Source organism: Scomber japonicus, chromosome 8 (assembly GCF_027409825.1).
Source record: "Scomber japonicus isolate fScoJap1 chromosome 8, fScoJap1.pri, whole genome shotgun sequence".
Taxonomy (NCBI): domain Eukaryota; kingdom Metazoa; phylum Chordata; class Actinopteri; order Scombriformes; family Scombridae; genus Scomber; species Scomber japonicus.
The window spans coordinates 30,282,102-30,305,476 of record NC_070585.1 but is presented as its reverse complement, the minus strand read 5'-3'; the positions used below and the strand labels follow the sequence as shown (position 1 = coordinate 30,305,476).

Sequence of the window (23,375 nt, the reverse complement as noted above, 5' to 3'; positions counted from 1 at the left end):
TCTGGATTAACTTCTACCTGCAAAACAGCTTCTTTTAACATTTTTGGGACGTGCTGTATTGAGTGTTTGCATCCTTGTTTGTTTAAATGTCACACATATAAAAAATAATATGTGCAGCAGAAGGAGGAAAAAAAAAACCCAAATGCTTGAAATCCCACCGGTGTTTTACTTCACATCTTGTTTGCTTCCTGCCACATGGTGAGAGTAAATTTAGTCTTCACAGTCATACTCATGGCGACGGGAGTTGTACACAAGCTGAGATGAAACGCAGCATAAGACGCTTAAATCAGGGAATGAAAATCCTCCTGCATTCAGATTGCTTTCACCACGGCTCCCTCGGCAAATGCCTCATATATTCTGAGGTTGAGTTTAGGTACAGAAAGTTTCAGGCTGCAGTCTCGATGTAACATGATGTGCTTGCTGCTTAGCTTGACTGATTCCTATGGCACCAACCATCCGGGAAGGAAGAAGAAGGAGGGAGGAAGGGAGGGAGGAAGAAGGAAAGGAGGGAGGGAGGGATGGGGTAAGGAAGGATGGAAAGGAGGAAGAATGAAGGAAAGGAGGGAGGAAGGAAGGGAAGAAGAAGGAACATGATGTGCTTGCTGCTTAGCTTGACTGATTCCTATGGCACCAATCATCCGGGGAGTTCACTTTTTATATTATTCTGCTTGTTTATTAGATTGTTTATTTTGGGATTGTAGGACTTGAAATATCTGTTTCTCATTTTGACACCTGGGAGCCGAACGGTGAAACCACTGACACTGAGCAGATTGAGAAAAACTAGATTTAGGTTTCTCCTTGCTGCAGTCTTTTTTAGTACCTTTGAACTATTTGAATTATTATGGGATTAATCTGTCAATCTGCTCAAGTTGAAGGGCTACAAGTGGAAGTCCAACTCCTCCCTTCTCCCCCTTCTCCCCCTGCATAATTTCACAGTCTCAGTTTAATTCATCCAGAAGTGTTGTCCCACGCTTCACATCTAGAGGGGGGGGGGGGGGGGGGGCGAAATTATCTTTGTGTCAAGGACATGCTGGTGTAATCCCAATCTGTGACTAATCTGATTGCACCGTCATCAACCCAGCAGTGTATTTGCTCAATGCTAATTTGAAAGCCATTTCACACGGGTCTTAAGCTTCATTGTATCATCTCGATTGCGAGCGCCGCGCTCCAAACAACAGAAATTTGTTGTGTTTTTTTTCCCGGCTCGAGCTTGATCCTATCACACTCCTACTTGTCGTCATTGTAAAAGAGGATTAAGCTCAGATTCGTCACGTCGCCGTAGGAATTATTGGCGCTGAGATAATCTCTGATCCACCTAATTTGCCGTCACAGGGAAAAAGAATTGGGTGAAGTCTGATGTGCCTCAAAAAACCTGATGTGTTGGTATCGATCGGCATCGACTCCCAGTGTGTGAGCGCTGCAGGGGTTTTTTTGGGGAGAGGCCATCAAATCAAAGGTCCATTATCTGATCATTGATGGTTTTTAGAGATGGTGTGTTTCCTCAGGTTGTCTGCTCTGATTCTCCTGGGGACGGCCGGGGGCGGGGGGGCACCTGGGGGTTTGTCAGGCTCTGATAAATCATTGACAACTGCAGATCATTATCATCAATTGAGTCTCATCAGTCAGTCGCCTCCGTGACCTCAGGAGCATTTAAAACAACAGAGCTGTTAGTGCAAAATGTTCAAACAGACAATTATCTCACCGGTGTAATCACTCATGGAAATGTGCTTGATTTAATCTGGCTGGTCACAGTAATACGAGGATCATTTTCACAGTTAACATAATAATGCTCTACATGATTTTGATGAATGTCATTTTAATGTAATTAAGAAGGTTGGGAAATCTGGAGCTGGTTTATGTTTCATACCTGGATAGATGAGAGTTTAACCCTCCTGTTGTCCTCGAGTCAAGGAAGGAAGAAAGGATGGAAGGGAGGAAGGAAGAATGGAAGGGAGGAGGAAGGGAAGAAGGAAGGAAAGGAGGGAGGAAGGGAAGAAGGATGGAAAGGAAGGAGTAAGAAGGAAGGAAAGGAGGGAGGAAGGATGGGAGGAAGAAGGATGGAAAGGAAGGAAGGGAGGAAGAAGGATAAAAAAGGAAAGGAGGGAGTAAGGGAAGAAGGAAGGAAAGGAGGGAGGAAGGAAGGGAGGAAGAAGGATGGAAAGGAGGGAGGAAGGAAGGAAGGAAGGAGGCAAGGAAAGAAGGAGGGAGGGAGGAAGGAAGGACAGAAGGAAGGAAGAAAGGGGAATGAGGAAGAAAAGAAGGAAGGGAGGAAACAGACAGGGAGGAAAGACAGAGAGAAGAAGGGAGGGGGGAAAGACAGACAGAAAGAAGAAAGGAAGGAAGGAAGGAAGGAAGGAAGGAACTTCTTATTTCATTCCAGAGAGATGCTACTGAACCATTTAAAGAATATATATCTATATAAAACATGTGGGTCTGAGGTCTGAGGTCTGAGGTAGGTTGTAATGTAAATTCAGATTGAACCAACTTTAGAAGGCAGAAGTCTGGTGTATATGTTAAACTTGTGACATAATGAATGCCCTCTCAGCGTGGATAGTCGATAGTATTGAGGTAATAAATCATTTAGCAGTGCTCCTATAGACAGAACCCCTGCCATTGTGTTTACGCTGCAACTCTTTCATCATCATGCTGCTGCTCGTGTCTATATTTAGCATTTTTTGTGCTTTCTCCATTACTCATAAGTCTCCTAAATTTTGTGGGAAGCATGATGGTTTCTTAAATTAAGCAATTCATTTCACACATGGAGTAAAATAGTTCTAATAGTGTGAGTAAAGTGAGTTAAAAAGTTAAATATATGTTGTTTTGCATCTCGAAACAAGGCTTGTATAACCCTTGTGTCGTCCTCTCGGGTCAAATTGACCCCATCTCTTTTGGCTGTTCTTTCTTTCCTTCCTTCGTCCCATCCACCCCTCTTTCTTTGCTCCCTCCTCCTTCCATCCTTCCTTGCTTCCTACCTTCCTCCTTCCTTCCTCCCCCCCTCCTTACTCCTTTCCTTCCTTCTTTCCTTCCTTCCTTCCTTCCCTTCCTCCTTTCCTTCTCTTCTAAATTCCTTCCTCTTTTCGTCCTTACTCCTTTCCTTCCTTCCTTCCTTCCTTCCTCCTTTCCTCCCTCCCTCCTTACTCCTTTCTCCTTCCTTCTTTCCTTCCTTCCTTCCTCCCTTCCTTCTCTCCTAAATTCATTCCTCTTTTTGTCCTTACTCCTTTCTTTCTTTCTTTCCTTCCTTCCTTCTTTCCTTCCTTCCTTCCTTCCTTCCTTCCTTCCTTCATCCCTCCCTCCCTCCCTCCCTTCCTTCCTTCCACCCTTCCTTCTCTCCTTACTTCCTTCCTCTTTTCCTCCTTCCTCCTGTCCTTCCTTGACCTGAGGACAACAGGAGGGATAATACAGTTAACTGTGAATAATATAATGCATGATATAATTTGAAGTCTAAAGTCTAATGTTTTAGTAACTTCAGATATACTTCTAACTCTTTTCACTCAGAGTTGGGAACAGTTTTACTTTCTGTCACAGGAAGTCATTTTAAACTCCTCAGGTCACATTTTTGCTTCCACTCTGACTTTTTTAAAGCTCAGATGTGTGTCACATGTGAGCGAGGAGGGGAGGAAAAAAAAAAAAAAAAGAAAAAAATCAATATCAGATTTTGACTTTAGGGGAATGACAGCATAAAGTGCAACGTTGGCCTGCAGACATGTGACCTTTTGTCAGCACAACAAGGACGACCAGAGGGAAGTCTGCTTATGACAGACACCATGAGTCACTCCAAAAATATACTGTAGATCCCTGCATTCATAAAAACACTAAGCTGCTTTTCACCTATACTTATAATACTGCTACAAGTTGCACTACATGCTACTTAAAGTGTGATGTTGAAGAAGCTGAAAGGATTTAGATTTTGACTCTTTGTTGATCATCATATTGTTTTTCGTGATTGCTATTTTTGGTTGGAAATTGAGCAACAGTACTTACTCTCTTTTTGCATAATGTTGGCGTCAGATATTCAAGTCAAATTAGCTTCAATCACAGGAAATGAAACATGCACAAGTGTGAATAACAGGCAGTTTCCCCATTTGGCTGCTCAGTACGTGGTGATGTCATAGGCAGTAACGAGCAGGAAGACAGGATTTAAGACCCAGATAGAAAAAGGACTCATCCCTTTGCTCACTCTGGCTGTCCTTTTTGGTTATTTATTTATTTATCTATTTTATTTTCCTAAAGTTCCCGTCCTACATGATCATTCTAGCATCACTGATATCCTGTCTGAGTGGTGTGACCTCTAACCTTTTGACAATTGATTTGATTTGTCTAATTTTTTTTTCCAACGATGACTCTGCCTCGGAAAAATCATTTAAAAAATATGTTTGAATTTTGAAATGTCCTAAATCCTGAGGTGCTTCTAAATGCTGTTATTTAGGGTCAAAAGAAAAAAAAAGTAAAAAGATGAAAGTTTGAGGTGTGACACATGTTGGCTGTGCATTGGCATTTAAAAAAGGTCTAACTAAAGGTCAACATTTCAGACTTTTCAAAAGGCCACAATTGCTACAATACTTTGATGCATCTTGTCCCCGAGTGGCCTGAAGCATGCCTCCATCATCAACATGTTTATTTCTTCCAGATTAGTTCATTTTGCAGTGGACTCAGACTGAATCATAAGGCAGCAGACTGACTCAAACCCCCCCTTTATACACTACAAGACTATTTGTCATTATTGTCCCTCAAACTGTGTCTGTCCCCTCGTTGACTTACTCTGAGCCAACCTGGATGTGCACCAGGCTTCATCCACTAAAACACATGTAAACTGATATGAAACAAATGCAGCTTAATCTTCACATACTGTTCATATTAGACACTCTCACAGTAATAATCCCCTCATAAAAAGTGTCTGTGCCTAATTTTGAACCACATAAGCATCAACCGTCAGCCTTCCCTCCTTTTCTTCCTTCCTTCCTCCCCTCCTTTCTTCTTTCTTGACTCGAGGACAACAGGAGGGTTAAAGATTATTTTCCAATTGTCAAAATTCATTTTAAAAACTACCAAAACACAGAAAAGATGCTTTTTGAGCTGTTAACACATCTGTAAACGGTAGCATTGAATCATTGCGTGATTAAAGTTGTTACAGATAAAGATGAAAAGCTGAAAGGAGATATTTTGTTATGATATTGTAATGTAAAGATTTCAGGCAGAAAAAGGTAGAAGGGCTACAAGTGATTGTTATATTTTGGAGATATATTTTCAGATTCAGATTCATACAACCTTTATTGATCCCAAAGAGGCCAATTCATTTTCAGCTTACTCCATCAACAGTCACACAAACAACATCCAGTTAGTTATATTTCAAAAAACAACAAACACAGAGGTCAGTGAGGGAAAAAAAGAGTATTTGAGTCCAGCTGATGAATTTAAGTCCAATATTCACTCTTCTTTTAGCTTTAGTTTGGTCTCCTACAACATATTGTGCTCTTTAGCTGCTAAAAGCTCCACTATGTTCCCCAGCTCTTCATCACTCACTTTGCCTGCTGTTTGGTGCTGGGCAGGTAGTGTACAGTGGGTTTTGTTTTTGTTTTTTTCAGGGCTTGTTTGCTGAAACAGCTGCCTGACCCTGCTGGAAATGAGTATTGAGGCAAATGTTGAGAGTGAACTAAAACAGTAAATGTGCCATGAAACCAAAATAATAAGGTTCAAATTCCTCTGTAAAAAAAAAATAGCTGCATAGAGAATAGAGTTGATGTTGTAGCCATTGTTGATAGAAATCTACTGAATGCACCTTTAAGTTAGATTGCTTTTGTTTTTTACTGCAGCAAGACATAAACAACTGACAAACTGCATGCCTGTATTGGAATGAAGTTTCAGCTTAAGATGTTATTGCGGCAATAAGCTTGTTAGTTTTCCTCATCATCATTATCATTCATCAGACAGAGGAGCACGGCGCTGTTATTTATCTAATGTTAACTTACTTTCAGCGGCGTCATCAGTAGCCTCAGTTATGATCATTATAATGTCATTATCAGTGTGATGATTTATGGTCGCTCACAACATCATCAGTGTCGCCGTTGACAACGTTTAACGCCTCAGACAGACGGAGACTGCATGGCTGGGTCCGTCATTGGTAGAGTTGCCTGCGGGTGTGTGTCTCTGTGTGTGTGTATGTGTGTGTGTGTGTTTGTGTGTGTGTTGTGGAGGTCATGTGACTCTGCAGGCAGCTTGGCCGGGTTGACCTGACACATCGAGTGACCCGAGCGGGTGTTAGCAGTGCAGACGGCGACAGCAGCCAAACTTCATTTGCTGCTCTCCTTCACCTCTGTGACCCTCCTCATCTTCCACCCACACACACACACACACACACACACACAGAGACACACACACACATACACACTCATGCCTCATCCTACTTCACCTCCTCAGTGCCTGGCATGATTTGTTTTCAGATGTTTTCCACTGATGAGGGCGAGTTGGTTCGAAGGTCAATGTGTGTGTGTGTGTGTGTGTGTGAATGCATGTGTGTGTATTATCTTGCAGGAGGAGAGTGTGCAGGTTGATGTATGTTTATGTGCACTATCTTATTTATGGACATGAATACATCACGAGAGAAGAATTAACAAGCGATTTGTCTCCTCCTTTTTTTTTTTTTTTTTTTTTTACATTTCCGATCACGGCTGCTCCATAATTCCCGCTTTCTGCTCCGCACAACGCGATTCTGATCAGTAGTTTCCTGATAAAGCGACAGCACCAACTGCATTACGTGTTTATGAATTGCTAATGGGGCTATTTATCACGACCGCGCATCACAATTTAGCATATTGAAAGTCACGGTTAGGCGGTTTTACATTTAGAAAGGTGAATATTTAAGCACCATCGACTGTATCATCTGTTATTTTAATTTATAAGAGATTAATGCAGAGACTCTCCTCCTCCTTGTTCATCAGGAGTTACAACTAACATCTGCATAATGATAATATTATTCTAACGTTTTTCCCCTTATAATATTTTACTCTTTAGATCAGAGGTGTCAAACTCATTTCATTCAAGGGCCACATACAATCCAATTTGATCTCGTGTGGGCCGGATCATTAAAAAGAGGAAAGGAAGGAAGGAAGGAAGGAAGGAAGGAAGGAAGGAAAGGAAGGAAGGAAGGAAAGGAAAGGAAAGGAAAGGAAAGGAAAGAAAAGAAAAGAAGACTGGAAAGAAAAATGGAAGAAAGGGAGGGAGGAAGGAACTATGGAAGGAAGGACGGAAGAAAGAAAAAGAAGACAGGAATGAAAAGGGAAGGATAGAAGTAAGGAAGGACAGACAAAAGGAAGGAAGAGAGGTAGGTAGGAAGGAAGGAAGGAAGGAAGGAAAGAAAAGCAGACTGGAAAGAAAAATGAAAGAAAGGGAGGGAGGAAGGACAGATGGAAGGAAGGAAGGAAATATGGAAGGGAGGACGGAAGAAAGAAAAAGAAGACAGGAAGGAAAAGGGAAGGGAGAAAGGAAGGAAGGAAGGACAGACAAAAGGAAGGAAGGAAGGGAGGACGAAAATGGAAAAGAAGACAGGAAAGAGAGATGGAAGAAAGGGAGGGAGGAAGGAAGGAAGAGAGGAATGAAAGAAGGAAGGAAAATAAAGACAGGAAGGAAGGAAGGAAGAGAGGAATGAAAGAAGGAAGGAAAATAAGACAGGAAGGAAAGTGGGCCGGATTGGACCCCTCTGTGGGCCGGTTCTGGCCCACGGGCCGCATGTTTGACACCCCTGCTTTAGATGCTTGTTTTAGTCACTCTAACAACTTTCTACCTTTAAAAAAACGTCCAGCGTTTTAAAGCTAAACAGAAAATTAGCATCCAGTTTCATTTTCTTCCACTCTGTAGATCAGATTTAACTTCCTCAGGAAATACTTTAGTCACTTTTCAATCACTGGTCCAATGAGCTGAGCTGAGCTGAGTGGAGAGGAGAGGAGAGGAGAGGAGAGGAATGGAGAGGAGAGGAGAGGAGAGGAATGGAGAGGAGAGGAATGGAGAGGAGAGGAGGGGAATGGAGAGGAGAGGAGAGGAGAGGAGAGGAGGGGAATGGAGAGGAGAGGAGAGGAGAGGAAAGGAGAGGAGAGGAAAGGAGAGGAAAGGAGAGGAGAGGAGAGGAATGGAGAGGAGAGGGGAGGAGAGGAGAGGAATGGAGAGGGGAGGAGAGGAGAGGAGAGGAAAGGAGAGGAGAGGAATGGAGAGGAGAGGAATGGAGAGGAGAGGAAAGGAGAGGAATGGAGAGGAGAGGAAAGGAGAGGAGAGGAATGGAGAGGAGAGGAGAGGAGAGGAATGGAGAGGAGAGGAGAGGAGAGGAGAGGAGAGGAGAGGAGAGGAGAGGAGAGGAGAGGAGAGGAGAGGAATGGAGAGGAGAGGAGAGGAGAGGAGAGGAGAGGAGAGGAGAGGAGAGGAGAGGAGAGGAAGGAAGTCCTGACTCCTGACTCTCAGTCTCCAGCGGTGACGGTTGAGACTGACTGCTGCTTCACTGGATGTCTAATGTGCTGCAAAGTGAAAATGTTCCAGCACCAAAATGAATTATTCCTCATAAACACAATCCATAACTTCTCTCCACACTCAGGCAGAGGCAGAATAAAACATGTGTGTCAGGGAGGAAAGAAAGAAAGAAAGAAAAAATCCCATTAGGCTTTGAATACATTTAGCAGACATATTTCTACATTTTCATGAGTCACGTTTAGGTTCAGATGTTCTAAGAGGATTTTGAACAGAAGAGTGAATGACAAGGACCCTTCCTCCCCAGACCCCAGCTGAATGACTAACATGTTTTCTATTCACCAGCTGTTTACGTCTTTTATTAGCATTCATACGTCATATTAATAACCTGTTTGACATCTGCCTGTTGAGTTTAATATTTAACCAGGTTCATACTGAAGATGTGTGTGGCTGTAACTGGTTGATATATTATTTTGAAGCAGTTATTATTTGTACTACATAGTGTTATAATTGTGTCTTACTATTTTATCTGTTGATATATTATTTTTACACGGCGTTGCTAAGGAGTAACGCATAACTAATGTAACTAGTAGTGTAATTACTTCCCACAGTGAGTAATGAGTGAGTAATTAAGTAACGTAATGGATTACCTTTTTATTTTTTAAAGTAATGAGTAATGTGTAATATATTACATTTTTTAATTAACGACCACTTCGGTGGGCTTGGACATATTTTATCAGTATCTCTTGCCAGGGTAACCCTAGATGGTTTATTATAGTAAAGTTATAATAATAATAATAATAATGATAATAATAAATTTAATGTGTATTGCACTTTAAATTTTAACAATCTCAAAGTGCTACAGAGCAGAAAATAAAATAAAATAAAAAAAATGAATAAATAAAAAGAAAAGGTTAAATAAAAAAAGGTTAAATAATAGTATTCATAGGTTATTAGGCAATGGTTATTAGGCAATGGTTTTACTCGTCAAATTGGGTTGTATGACCAAGAGGTTCATAAAAGTGCTGATGAAGCTATAATGCTATAAATTTAAGCCAAAATAATGTATTTATTGATTTTAATTATTATAGTTTTCATCAAAATTGTTCAGGCTTCCCTTTTTAAAATGAATATCAGATTTCACTATAACGGAAACACCGACAACAAGAGGAACTTTGTAGCTACAGTTGCAGCATATGAAGGTAGATAACAAGAGGAAGTAACCAGTGCCCTTTTCTTTAACCCAGCTCTTTCTCTGTCTTGTTGGTTAACAAAGCTCATTGTGAAGCCGTAGTCAAATGAAATGGGTCAGTACAGCAGCTTATTTATAGCCTGGATCACACTCTGCTGTCCACGCTCTTTCTCCAGGCGCAGCCAGAGATGATGCAATCAAATACAAACCGCACTACTACAAGTGGCGGCTAATGCAGTCCCAGTGTAAGGCCACGGGTCACTTCAGTCCCCGCTCGGCCAGAGGAAGTCACTGTCAATTTACTTTCAATCTAAGAGAAGCAGCCAAGCATTTGATTTCAAAGCCCCAAAGACTCCTCTCTTTAAAATGTTTATACAGTCTGTAACACAACAACTAAACGCAACATCAATAACTGATAATTAGCTGTTTCTGCTGGATGAATGAATGACATCATTTGAATCCTAAAAACAAAACTAAACGAAGATCAAATGTGATGTCCAGGTGAAGTGAGACTGATCGAGACTGCACTTTCTCCTAATTGTACTTCTTTCTGTCTTTTAATGACCTATTTACATACATATAGACATTTTATTTTGAAAATTAGGGCTTTTTTTGAAGGTGAGAAATAAAGTAAGAAGTTGACATTTGTAGAATCTGACCTATTTTTATCTTTAAAGTTTGGACATTTTGGAAAAGTTGGGGCATTTTTAGAAAGTGATGATAACTTGAAAAGTCATCATGAGTGTGATGGAGCCTGTCCAGAGTGGATAGGAAGGTAGGACGGCAGGAAGCAGACCCAGACTCCTGTTGAATGAGTAAAACTGATTTATTCAGTCCAGAGAAACAACAATAAAAAGAAACAAATACAAACAATCAAATATAACTGGACTAACTCAGAATAAAGCAAACTAAAACATGTCATCATCTGATTTATCCTGCCCCAAAACCTCCATTTCTCCTTTTAAATAAGCCTCCTATCCATATTTATTGCAGAGTCGTCCTTTTCATTCTACTAACTGGCATTTAACAACACTACACACACATCATCCATAACATCATCATCATCACAAGCCCAAACAAGTATAAATCATTATTTAAGTAAAATAACTCCCCCATAGTTGGTCTGACCCACTGACATCACTGATGATGTCACTCAGGTGTGTAAATACAGGAAGTAGATTGTTGCCTCCTCTTTTTGTCTGTTGAACACATGGTGGGTGTTCAGTGTTTAATCAAATGTAATGTAAAGCACAAACAAACCCAGGATGTATCAGCAAATTATTGATTACTGATTAATTTATGACTACTACTGAACACACTATTAATAATCATAGTTTAATTTAATATGATGTTGTTGGACAATGGGGACAAATGGTTTAGTCTCACCCACTTTGTCACAATCAGTTTTTTCTAATTTTGGATTATAGACATTTTTGTAAATTGTGGATATTTTTTGAAAGGTGAGATTGTTTTTGGAACATTTTTGTCGAGTCAGGTAATTTATTAATGTAAGAACTAGTTTTGGAGGTTGATGTTAGATGAAAATGAGGACATGTGTTTCTCTTTTTTGGCTTAGAAGTGACTGTTACAGGAGGTTTTAAAGGGAAAAAGGAGTAGGACTAGAAAAGAACATTGGATGGGTATTATTTGTATTTCTATTTTCCTATAACTCTCATTATTATCTCATTAGTATTAAGCTTAATTGCATCAATGAGAGGCTTCTTATTAGTGTACAAACATGTCTACGTGTGTATCACTGTTGCTGAGCTCAGTAGTGATTTTTACATTTCTTGATTAATATGTGGTAATGAACACAGTCACTGTTTTATTCATTAAGTTCCAGGAACACCAGTCACATGACCTCCTGCTGCATATCGAGCTGACATCGACATTTGATGTATACCAATCAAATCCGCTGCACAGCTGTGGTACTGTACATGGGTTCATGTGCTGATTCTCGTGGTGTCCAGGGAGCCAATTAGTCAACGTTCAGCTTTTTATTTTTTATTTGCTACGTTTGTAATCTAATTTTTACTTTTCTTTCTTTTATGGCAGTAAACTTCATATAGCTGTCTGCTTACGTTGGCTTGATGCATCAGCTGTGTTCATAGACTAGTGTGTGTGCATGTGTGTGTGTGTGTGGGCTGTTATTGACTGGCAGCGCTGAAGTCATTGTGTGTCTATGAGCTAAAGGCCTTACTGAGGATTTGACATTATGCAGAGAGCATCTAATGAGCATGATGGGCTTTAATAAGGTAAAGAAGTCAACTGTGCAAATACCACGGTGTTATTGTAAAATCAATGGCACTCAGCGGGACACGAGGCTGGTTAAGTGAATTAGAGCATTAGTTTGAATAACTACTTTAATAAAAGAAGTGTAAGTAATAACCACTAATGCATTAAAAGTATAGTCAGCACTGACTGTAAAAGTTCACTTTTAATTATTCCTTTTTTTTAATTAAATTAGATAAAATAAATGAAGTGAAAGAAATTAAAGGAAATTTATTTAAAGCCATTTGACGGGCTGATGTCCAAAGTTGTTTCCTACATTTTGTGCAGTGCATGCTGGGAGAACTTGCTGGAATTAAGACATAAAAACAGTGAGTGAATGAATAGTGTGCAATTAATGGAGTCTCTAAGAAAAGGCGAAATTGTTTTAACCCTTTAATGCCGAGTGGATCATATTTAATACATGAGTTTTAGAGAGTGCGACATCATCAGTGTCTTTTTTTTCTCCATAGAAACCTGATGTATGAGATCAAATATTTGCAATGCACAGATAAACCAATGCACTGTGGAATTACTAAATATTTATTATATTAATTATTGTTGATAATGTGTGTATTAAATAAGATACAGCAAGTATAGAAAGTCCTGTATCTGTACCATGGTTATTATAGTTTTGAAATGTTATTTAGTTTTTATTTTTATTTAATTTTTCAGTTTGCTTTTTTATTTCAGTTTAGTTTGAGTTAGTTTAACAAGTGATTTAGTAGTTTCAGTTTAGTTTTTATTTTGAAGGAATTGACTAGTTTTGGTTTGGTTTTATTTTGAAGGAATTGACCAGTTTTAGTTTGGTTTTATTTTGAAGGAATTGACTAGTTTCAGTTTAGCTTTATTTTGAAGGAATTGACTAGTTTTAGTTTGGTTTTATTTTGAAGGAATTGACCAGTTTTAGTTTGGTTTTATTTTGAAGGAATTGACTAGTTTCAGTTTAGCTTTATTTTGAAGGAATTGACCAGTTTTGGTTTGGTTTTATTTTGAAGGAATTGACCAGTTTTAGTTTGGTTTTATTTTGAAGGAATTGACTAGTTTTAGTTTGGTTTTATTTTGAAGGAATTGGTTGAATTTTTCAGGTACTAAGAGAAAGTCTTCACTTGTAGAAGCTGAAAAGGATGAAAGAATGTTTGACACCAAATCTGGTTTATCATCAAGTCCTTTTTAATTTCATTCTTTAACTACGACTGCTGCAGGACAGGAAGTAACGAAACAACGAAAAACAAAGCTGAATTTAACTGCAATTCAGTTTAGTTTTGGTTAGTTTTACATTGTTCATTGTAGTTTTTATTTTATTTTCAGTTAAACTAAATTATTTTTTCATTGCTAGTTTTAGTTTTCGTTAACTATAATAATCCTCATCTGCACATCTGTCAATTGTCATTTTATTGTATTTCATGCATTATCATCATCATCATCATCATCATCATACATAAAATGTTTGGTAGGTGGTGATATGAGCTTTATGCAGGACGCATAAGGGCTTAAAAAACATGCTATGAAAAATAAACTGCAAGAACTTCCAGATGTATGAAATATGACACAAAAAAACATCATATATACAAAGTGTTATTTAATTTTTTTTTAATTAATTACTTATCAGACAGTCCAATTAACACTCCAGTTTCAAAGAATTATAATTTTCTGGCAATGATTTGATGGTTCAGGCTTTACAGGGGTAAGCAACCAGTAATGTTGTCTAGAGAGGTGGTCTCTTTTCCTGTGATGAGTGTCTTTTCTATTAATGTGACCTTTAACCTTTGGCCCTTTTTACTCATGGGTGCTTGTAACACTGGCAGACTCCTGCTGTACATGATAAATTGCTTTGGATGTGAAACTGGACAACTCATGCATAGAAAGCTGCTGTATTATATACTACAATCCAATCTTTTCTTTTTCAGCCTGTCAAAAAGTTCTTTTTTTCTCATCACAAACTGATCCCAGCCCTTCCTCTCTACCTTTTTGTGTCTTTCAGCTTGGCAGCATCGAAAGAAGCTGCAGCGAGGAAAGCCGCCACCCCGATGCCGCCCTCCGAGTTCCTGGACAAACTCATGGGCAAAGTTTCAGGTTACGACGCCAGAATCCGGCCGAATTTTAAAGGTAGGAGCTGCCACCAAGACTCAGTCGGATAAAACAGGAATGTAGCCACATTATCCTGAAAAGACTTGGTAATGTGTTATCTCTGTATTTCATTACCTTTTCTATAAAATGCCTTTTTTTGAAGAGTTTAGCCGAGATTGTCACCGAGAAAGGTTTGTATTTATTTGTTATACTTAAAGAAAAAAAAGAAAAAAGAAGAAACAAGTTTATATAAAGATGTTATTTCAATTCTGTTGCTGTATGTTAAACCATCTCATGGTTCTTGGCTGTTCACAATCTGTCAATCTTTTTCATTTGCCCTTTACAGTGTACAACAAAGGTAAATCTGCCAATTGCTCAACATGCTAAAGCCAGAATAAGGCTTTATATCAGGTGTTAGAACCCCGCCCAAACCCCCTTTTCCCCCTTGCCCCCTGCATTTATAGCCCCAATCAGACTGTAAAACAAGCTATTCATAGGGTCTGTAGTTATCAATGGTGCTAGTTGGCTACATTCCTTGGTATCCACACAGTATCCTGAGTGCTTGTTTTGGTGGTCAAGGTAATGTGCCTCTCTCCCACAAGTGTGCTGCTAATTATGATTTCATGGTGATGATGATGATGGTGATGATTTTATGAAATTTAGTGACCTCTCCCTGAATGGAAGCCCCCACAAAGACACATGTCAGAGGTTTCTATATTAAACTTCCTTATATTAGGAACACAGTCTGGGCTTTTTATAAGTTTGTGTGGCATTATAGAACTGGGGCAACCCTCTGTATTCATTACACTCTATGAGTAATGCAACCAGTTTAAAAAAAGAAAAAAGAAAAGCAAAGCAAGTAATTGGAACAGGCACAGAAACAAAAGTGGAATTGGCCTGAGTTTCACCCTCGTGTTTTTCAACACACGTATTTCAACTGATATTACTAATTAATAATACTAAATGTTACATTTGAGCCTTGTTGCATGTTAAAAAACTGCTATAACTAAGGTTTCCAGAATGGATGTGAGTAATTTCTATTGTGTATTCTGAGTGTACAAAATATTAGTACCCTGGTGATATTACACCTTATATTTCCCCTCTAATCCAGAGTATATGCTAAATGCTTCAAGTATCAAAATCCTTATATCAGGCATGTCCAAACTGTTCCACAAAGGGCTATATGGCTGCAGGTTTTTATTCCAACCATTCAAGAGTACATGACTGAGATCAGCTGATTTAAATGAGTCTCATCTGGTGTGCTCCTGAGTGGTTGGATTCAAAACCTGCAGCCACATTATGGCCCTTTGTGGAACAGTTTGGACACCTCTGCCTTATATCCTATCTGTATTTTTTAACACATGATAACTTGGTGGTGCAGGTACACTGTCAAGACACTCTGACCCCTTGACATTTTCCTTGACACCCTGTAATCTGGAGGTTAAACTTTCAATTTATTCTACTGTTGTAGTTCTTTTAAATTGCTCTGGATATGAAAATTGGTTCAATCAGTAGAAAGAGATGTGCGTATTTCTCCTACAAGTTTTATCAAAATCAGAGCAGTGGTATCTGCAAGAGATAAGTAACAATGTCCATCATCACTTGTAGCTTTATTACGTATGTAGCAGAGATTCATGCTAGGTGGATATGACATTGTACATGAAAAAAGTGTCCTTTCTTTAGGATACTTCAGTTCTACCAAACAACAAAATCAGTTTCCAAGACTTTTGGCTAATTTGATTTAGTGTTGTTGAATCATCCTGGACTTTTTAGATGTTTATTTATTCAAACTTAATACTTCCAGTAGCTAGCAGTGAGGGTTAGATGCCATGAAGGTCTGATGATACACCTGTGAACCTCCATCAATGGCATTGATAAAACTTGGAGGGTCAATGTACCTTACTACTTATTGGCCTGAGCGCTGCCTGCATCTTGCGTGGGATGTGATGCTGTCTGCACACTTGTCTGCATCGTCCCTTCATCTCTAAAGCAGTAGTTAACAGGTGAAATTAAAAGGTGCTCTAATATTTTGTACACTGAACACACAGGTAAACAAACTGCTAGAATGTGCAGCAGTAAACCACAGCTTATGTTTATGAATGCTGCCATGGAGCTTTTTTTTTTTTTTTTTTTTCTCCCTGGCTGAGCCCATAATGGTATAACCCATTATATGGTGATCTCTGTAAGTGAGATATCTCAGCTCATGCAAAATAGAATTGGGATGGGTGGTGGGGGCTTTACCGTGACTAAGTGTGTATTATTAAACCTGCCACAGTTGCAAAACAGCTGAAACCGCTCATTCTTCCTGACCTGCCAAGAATATGTTCTGGTGTTTTTTTTTTGTTTTTTTTTGTGAGGCATCGTCGTTGTGAGTCAGTTTGGAGACCATTTCTATGTTTTTAATTTGATTTCTCCGCAGCTCTGGTTGGCAACAATCCAGTGTGATTTACTGAGGCTAACGCTGCATTGACCTTTACAAATCAGGATTTAAACAGGCCGGCGAGACAGTTATTTGAATTTATAGCTTTTATGTTTTATTCGTTCTTCTAATGTGATGTAATAAAAAAAGTTAAATGCAGATGAAAGTACTCTCTGGCAGTTTGTTAGACATGCAGAGAATAACAGTCTTACAGCTTTCAAAATGTCCACCCCATCATAGAAAAATGTACTTTAAGTTAAAAATGAGGAAACTACAGTTCTTAAATAGGTTTGATATTTTATTTAACTTTTCTTTTTTGGCTAAATGTGAACTGAGGGAGGATCTGCAATGAAAATACATATTCAGCAGGATGAGCACATCTTTTATGTAATCTACTAAGATAATTGTGTCAGGGCTCCATTGTTAGCAGACAGGACCCGATGTGAATTTCCAGACTCTGTCATGGCTGTCAGGTCGACAGAGTGGCATAGCGTGAGCTCCCAAACTTGCTCATTCAAGCAGTTTTTTTCTTTTTTTTAATGTGTGTGTGTCTCCTACCAGCTAACTACTCCACCGCATTAATCACATTCATGAAATAAACAGCTTGACAGTTCTGCTCCTTAAAAATCTATGAGCTGGAAGGGATGGGAGGGAGGGAGGAAGAAAAAGTGTACTTTCACAGCACGAGAAGGAGTAGGTTGGAGGGGAAGGTAAAATTAAGGATTGTATTAAATAAAATAAAATAAGAACAATACAGAGCCCTACTGGGTTTAGTCACAGCTTGGAAAATGTTGAGGGTTGGATTTAGTGATTAATTGTGCACAATGATCCTTAAAATAAGATATTATTTAAATGTTGAGTAAACAGTGAATATATAGGTGGAGTGTTTTAGATGAGTCAACCCTCATGAATAACCTCTTGTTTGAGAACAGAATAATTATGATAAAAATAGTCAGTGAGTAAGACACATGTTGTATGGGACAAGTGAGAATGGAATACCCTATGTTCTAGAACCCTAAAATGTCCAACAGTGTGTCAGAGCTGCAGGATTCTAGAACTCAGACTTGCTTCCGGAATCTTAAGATTGTTAAAATGTTGCAGCATTTAGTTCATTCAGACGGTTTGTTGTCACATCGTTTGCTCTGAATCATTGTTCACTATTCTCAATTCAGAAAAGATTGGCACGTCAAAGATAATGTTGGTTTTTACACAATTTAGTTAGCAGTCTAATTAGCTAGCAAGCAAGCTAACCCGTGATTGAGCTACTGAGCTATCTAGCTTGCCAACTAACCAGTTAATGAGCTAACTAATTAAATCTGAGCTAACTAATCAAATCTTTAATCAAATCTTGTTCAGATAAATTTCTGTTAGCCAGAACTACTATGTTCAATGTCCAACATACAAGTGTTGCTTGGGACTTGATCTTTTACTAACAAAGTTGGGTTGTTGGCTAGTTTGTCAAAGTTAAGAGATGTCATGAACTCCATTAACTTGGTGAAAAGGAGACAGTTGTGCATTGAGAAGCTGAAACAGCTCACTAGACAGGTTGCAAACTAGATCTAATGGCTTCAAAAAGAGGTCCAACTGTATGGAAGTCTATGAGAAGATTACTCTGCTTCTCCCTTGATTTATTACCTGAGTAAACACTTTCCTAATGACTTCATGGTCTCAATCGCTAGTTTTAAGTCTACTTCACTACAGCTTGATGTTAATTTTGTAAATGGATGGTCCATTTTATAGTTAAAGAGTATAGGTGTAGCAGCCACTATTTCACAATGTGTTTTCAGTTGATGGAGGTTAATTACAACATGTTGATCACCTAAAAAGTCTTGTTCAGTATTTGGTTGTACTAAAAGGCCCTCTAAGTAGTCAGCTGTTAAACTTTTCTGGTAAGTCCATTTTGTTTTAATGGTTTTAAGCCTGTTTTTCACTAGCGGAACTTTAGCATTATCACAGTCAACCATAGTATGTAAATGTACCATGCTAACCAAGCCTGCACGAGAGCTAGCTCCACCATCCTGTCCAAATATGCTCACTTCTGGCTCCAAGAATTGAAGATGACAACAGTCAAATCCAAAATGGTTACTGTCTAATCACCAAACTTGAGACTTCAAAACAGCAGTGTACAAATCAGTCGGTGGCGTCATCGTGACTCTGTCCATTTTTCCATTTTTATGGTCTGCACATTGCACTGTGACATCAAACCGTGTTCATGAACTTCTTCTGTTAACTACTGTCTGTAAGAAGAATAATACATCACAGAATCTTAGAATGTGAGGATCATGTGGAATGCCATGTTGGCTACATTCTAGAACCTGGAATAAAGACAAACTCAATTCTAGAACTCTCTCTGGAATGCTTGAATGTTTAAATCTATACAAGTTTAAAGCCACTGGAAAAATCTACAATAGACTTCTAACTATATATATCAGGGTCTTATGTAATTAATAGTAAGCATATAAAAAGTGGGTTTGAACTTATGCTTGGACATTTATTAACAAAAAGGTTTTCCAATAGTTATGAACATGTATTTTCACTCAGATTTGTGTGGATGCTTAATGAGACACTCTTGAATATCACTTTACTATTTCAAGCCAAATTTCCAGAGTCTTTAAGGGTACCGAAATGTTATCCTAAATGTTAACACCATAATAGTGCGGCTAGTTTTTTTACTAAATGAAAGATGACTGTGCTCCCTTTTCCGCCTCCACAGTTTACACTTACATACACCTCATCAAATTAGCACCAGCCCTGCTAATTTTTGCTGTGCAGCAACAGTAGATGGAGGGCGGGGAGGGAAACAGGGGAGATTTGCCTGAAGCTACGAATGTGCCAGCATGAGAGGAAATTACACTGATCATGACCGGGGGTCCACTGTGTGGGCAAAAAGCTTCCGATTGATTTAGCAGGTTCCTGCATTGGAGAGAGAGGAGAGCAAACACTCCTGACACATTCGGGACAAGCCATTTATAATCCATGAGTTCATCCGTTCTTTCATTCTCTCTTTCTGCTTTCTCAGTCTTTTATTGGTACATTTCCCGATCCTGTCCTTCCCTTCCTTGAATCCTCATTCTTCTTTCCCTCATTCATTTCTTTTTTTTCCTTTTTTTCCTCCTGATGATTTAGCAGGATTTTTTCCTTCTTTGTTTCCATTCTTTTTCTCTTATTTTTCCTTCCCTGACACATCTATCCTTTCTCTCAGTCTTCCTTTCCTCTTTTTTTGCTGTACAATCAATCATTGTTTCTTTTCTCTTGTGTTTACCTTTCCCAAACATGCTTCTTTCATCATTTCTCACCACTATTTGTTGCTGTGTGGTAATCTGTCATTTTTCATTTGTTCTTTAATTTTTCTCTTTCTTGTTAATTAATTTATTCAAACATTTCTTCTCAATTCAATTTCATTCAACCTTAAAACTAATCCATTATATCATTATTCCTGTATTCTTTCTTTGTTTTTCCATCTTCCTCATCTGTCCTTCATCTATTCTGACATATCTTTTTACTGTCCAGACTTTGTGTCCATTTTCCTCTGGAATGGATGAAAGACAAGGTCATTAGTATCATGATCACCCCATGCATCTTCACCCCTCCCCTCTCTTTTGACCTCCCCCCTTCCCTTCCCTCTCCTCCCCCCTCCTCCCACTTCTCAGACCTCCTCTGTATTCAAGGCTTGTGTACCAATCCCACTGAGTCGTGAAACAAATTGGACTACTTTGACTCGTTTGACCAGGTGAGCGTCTGGCAGCAGCCGAGCTCACGGAGCAGGAAGGGGGTCTTTACGGTTCCTCAGTGGCGAGGACAGGGAGGGGGGGATGTAGTAGAATGGCAGCAATCGGCCTTTCTGATCTACTAGCCCTTGTAATGAATGGCCACATGGCGCTTCACAGATAAACGTGTATAAGTGTGAGGGAGGGGAAAGGGGGGCAGAGGGGGTGAAGAGTTAGAGAGAGAGAACCAGTTAAGGGAAAGGTGTGTGTCTGTTTGCACGTCCGAGTGTTTATGTGATCCCTCTTGTGTCTGAGTGTGTGTGCACACTTGATGAATGAAGCAGACTACAGCTGCGACTCCCCTCTCCTTCTCCGCCATAACCTTGTCCTTCCTCATCACTCAAGCCGAGCAGCGGCGAGGATGATGACCGCGAGCGAGCTTCTGGTTTTAAGCTCCACCAGAGCAGGCTGCTAGCAAGCCAGCTATTTACTACTTAACATCCCCCCATACCCCCCATCCCCCCTTTAACATCCTGCAAGACAGGAATCAGTGCTTGAAAACCCCCTGAATGCATCGCCGACCTCGCGCTCAGTGTGAGTCAGGGCCGTTCGGCGGGGTTTTCATCTTCAGCGCTCTTAAACGGCCACATTAGCTTCCTTAGCTCAGGTTTGCCTCTTTCGGATGCAATCCTTTTATTTCACGCTGCTCTCGCGGTTGGTCTTCCAAAGCTCCCTCCTCCTCTCTGCTGGTAAATCCCAGTGATGATCAGTGTAAAGAAAAATCCTCCACCAGTGTGCTTCTGATCTGAATGACGCCCTCGTTTTCGTCTGAATAAGTAGACATGAGTAAATATACGTAGTACGGCAGTATATTTACATGTTTGGCTTCCTTCTTTCTCCTCCTCCTCTCTTTCCTTTTTCTCTTTTCACAGGTGGAGTACTTGTTACTACACAATCCTACACTATTCTATACTACCCTTATGTTGTACTACAACCCCCCCCCCCCAGTCTTCCTTGTTCCTCCTTGCACCTTCTTTTCTCCTTGCCAGGGTTGAACGTGCAGAGGTGGGACTGTAGTTATTAGCTGTCAGAGCTTGACGTTCATTTGGTGTTATCAGCACTTGTTTAATGGCTACTTAATGGGATTAATGGGCATAAGGTAATGAGCGTGGGATGGAGGAATGGTTGCAGGGGAAAAAAAGAAAAAAAAACGAAAGGGTGGGGGAGGGGGAGAGAGCAAAATAGAAAGAGAAGGGGAGGTAAGGGAAGGTAGCATTGCAAATGGCTATCCGACTTGGAGGGATTTGCTTACGACAGGAGATTGGAAAGAACCGCAGATGGCAAAAGTGCAATCCAGGGTCTCACACTGCAAACACACAATATGTTTTCCACTAGCTTAGCACCTGAATTTTGATGCCAACGGTTCCCACTGGGCTTCAGTATTGCTTGGTTATATATAACACTTGCAGCAGACAGACATGAATAAGCAACTCTCTGAGATACAATGATAATATCTACCCCCTACTCACTTCTTATTTCTATTTTTCCGAGAGCTTACTTTTACTACGAGGCTGCAAACACAGAGATCTGCTAGGGTGAGGGGGACATCCTTGCCCAGAAGAAGGTCTTGTGTCTCTTTTTTTAGTATTCTAGGTAATGGCACTCTCCTTTCCAAGTCAGGAAATTTGGATGGGGACTATATTGCACGGAGCGAGGAATTTTAATGTCGTCGCAGAGGTGACTCTCCCCTGAGTTATGACAAAAATATTGATCACCCTTCAACGTCTAGCGGGAGGAGGCGGAACGGCAAGGGCAGCGAAGAGAGGAATATTGAGTAGGGTAATGGTAAAAGGCAGCCAAACGTACGAGGGCACTCAAGACAGACTGAAAGAGAGACTGATAGGAGGGGTGGGGAGAGGAGCGGACAAATAAAAAAAATAAAAAGAGAAGGACGGATGTTTGCACTGACTGTGCAGCCAAAAGTAGAAGTCTGTACACTGTAAGGATCTAAAAGACAAATGATCACGCTGGTAATTAAATCACAGTCAAATGAGCTGTGTTGTCAAAATGAATGAACTCTGTGTCTCTTCAGCCACACAGTTTTCTATATATAGCTCACATCATTATTGTTTCCTCCTGATCTAAAGATAGAAAAATGTGGAATCCTTTTAGCTCAAGGCGATGTAAAGCTAACGTCTGATGTGTAAGAACAGTTGACGGCTAAATTATTGTGTTTTCCTCCCTGTGCAGCCCACCGGTGCGTGTCTAATAAGTTTGCAAGGAGGGGAAAATACTGCTTTATAAAAGGGGCCAATCAGTCCTCCAGTGTGAATCCCATCACACCTCTAATTACAAGCTTGAGGAGAAAAAAAAAAGGTGTAAGCCCACCGTATCAGTCTACAAAGGCCTGATGGAGAGGTTGACATATAATTGTTTACCGCTGTGACATGATCACAAAGGCGGCGAGCTGTTGTTTGCAGGATCTTCATGGTTGAGATGTCTAATGATGAGGTGTGCAGTCTATGGAGGACACTGAAAAGAGAGGAAATACATTAAGGGAAACTCCCCGTACTCATTTCACACAAAAAATACCTTTTGTTTTCCAACACAAAGGCGAGGCTTTTTTTGTTTGTTTAGTTTTTACAGCTCCCCCGCAGAGCCAGGACAATTGATTCTGCACAGCACTAGTAATTAGCTCACGTTATGAGATCTCCACTGCCAGCAAAGCAAAGCCCAGAAACCAAAGCTGCTGTGGTTTTAATGCCAGGATCAGGTGCTCAGATGTTCGACAGACTGCCTGGCCGCGGGGCTAAGCTCGGGCTTAGCCCTGACACAGAGAGATTGCCGTGCTCAGAGGAGGGAGGAAAAATTGCCTTTCATGGATTCAGGCAGATTATAGAGTTTAAGTCACCTGTCTACAACAGTTCATGGTCGCGACGAATACTTTCCATCTATCTTAGAAGCCATTTCCCTTTTTTTTTTTTCGGGCTGACAATGACAGATTACAATATTGCTCCCAGACTTCTACTCAGTGTAGTCGCCATCCTTCACAATGGCAGTTGTCAAGTACAGCAAAGCAGGCCGGGCCAGGTTTACCCAGTTCAATGCGGTTCAGGGGGGAAAGAGGACATCAATCAACAAATCGGAGTTACAAAAGAAAAGAAAAACCTCCTCTGTATGTAGCGGGAGGACATTTTTGGGTCCGTGTTCACAGTGTAATTGAAAGAGAATGAGACTCCGTGGTGACATTTCTGACTCTGTTAAGAATTAA

The 23,375-nt window shown here is 40.0% G+C and overlaps 1 protein-coding gene across 1 annotated transcript in view; it reads left to right on the top strand.

Annotated features, from left to right (window-relative positions):
• The window catches only part of glra1 (glycine receptor, alpha 1), a 159,536-nt gene that overhangs the window by 20,430 nt on the left and 115,731 nt on the right, over nt 1-23,375 (top strand). The window contains exons 2-3 of the mRNA XM_053324163.1: nt 13,893-14,017; nt 14,325-14,336. Of these exons, the coding sequence (XP_053180138.1) occupies nt 13,893-14,017; nt 14,325-14,336 (137 nt within the window). The remainder of the gene's footprint in view (nt 1-13,892; nt 14,018-14,324; nt 14,337-23,375) is intronic.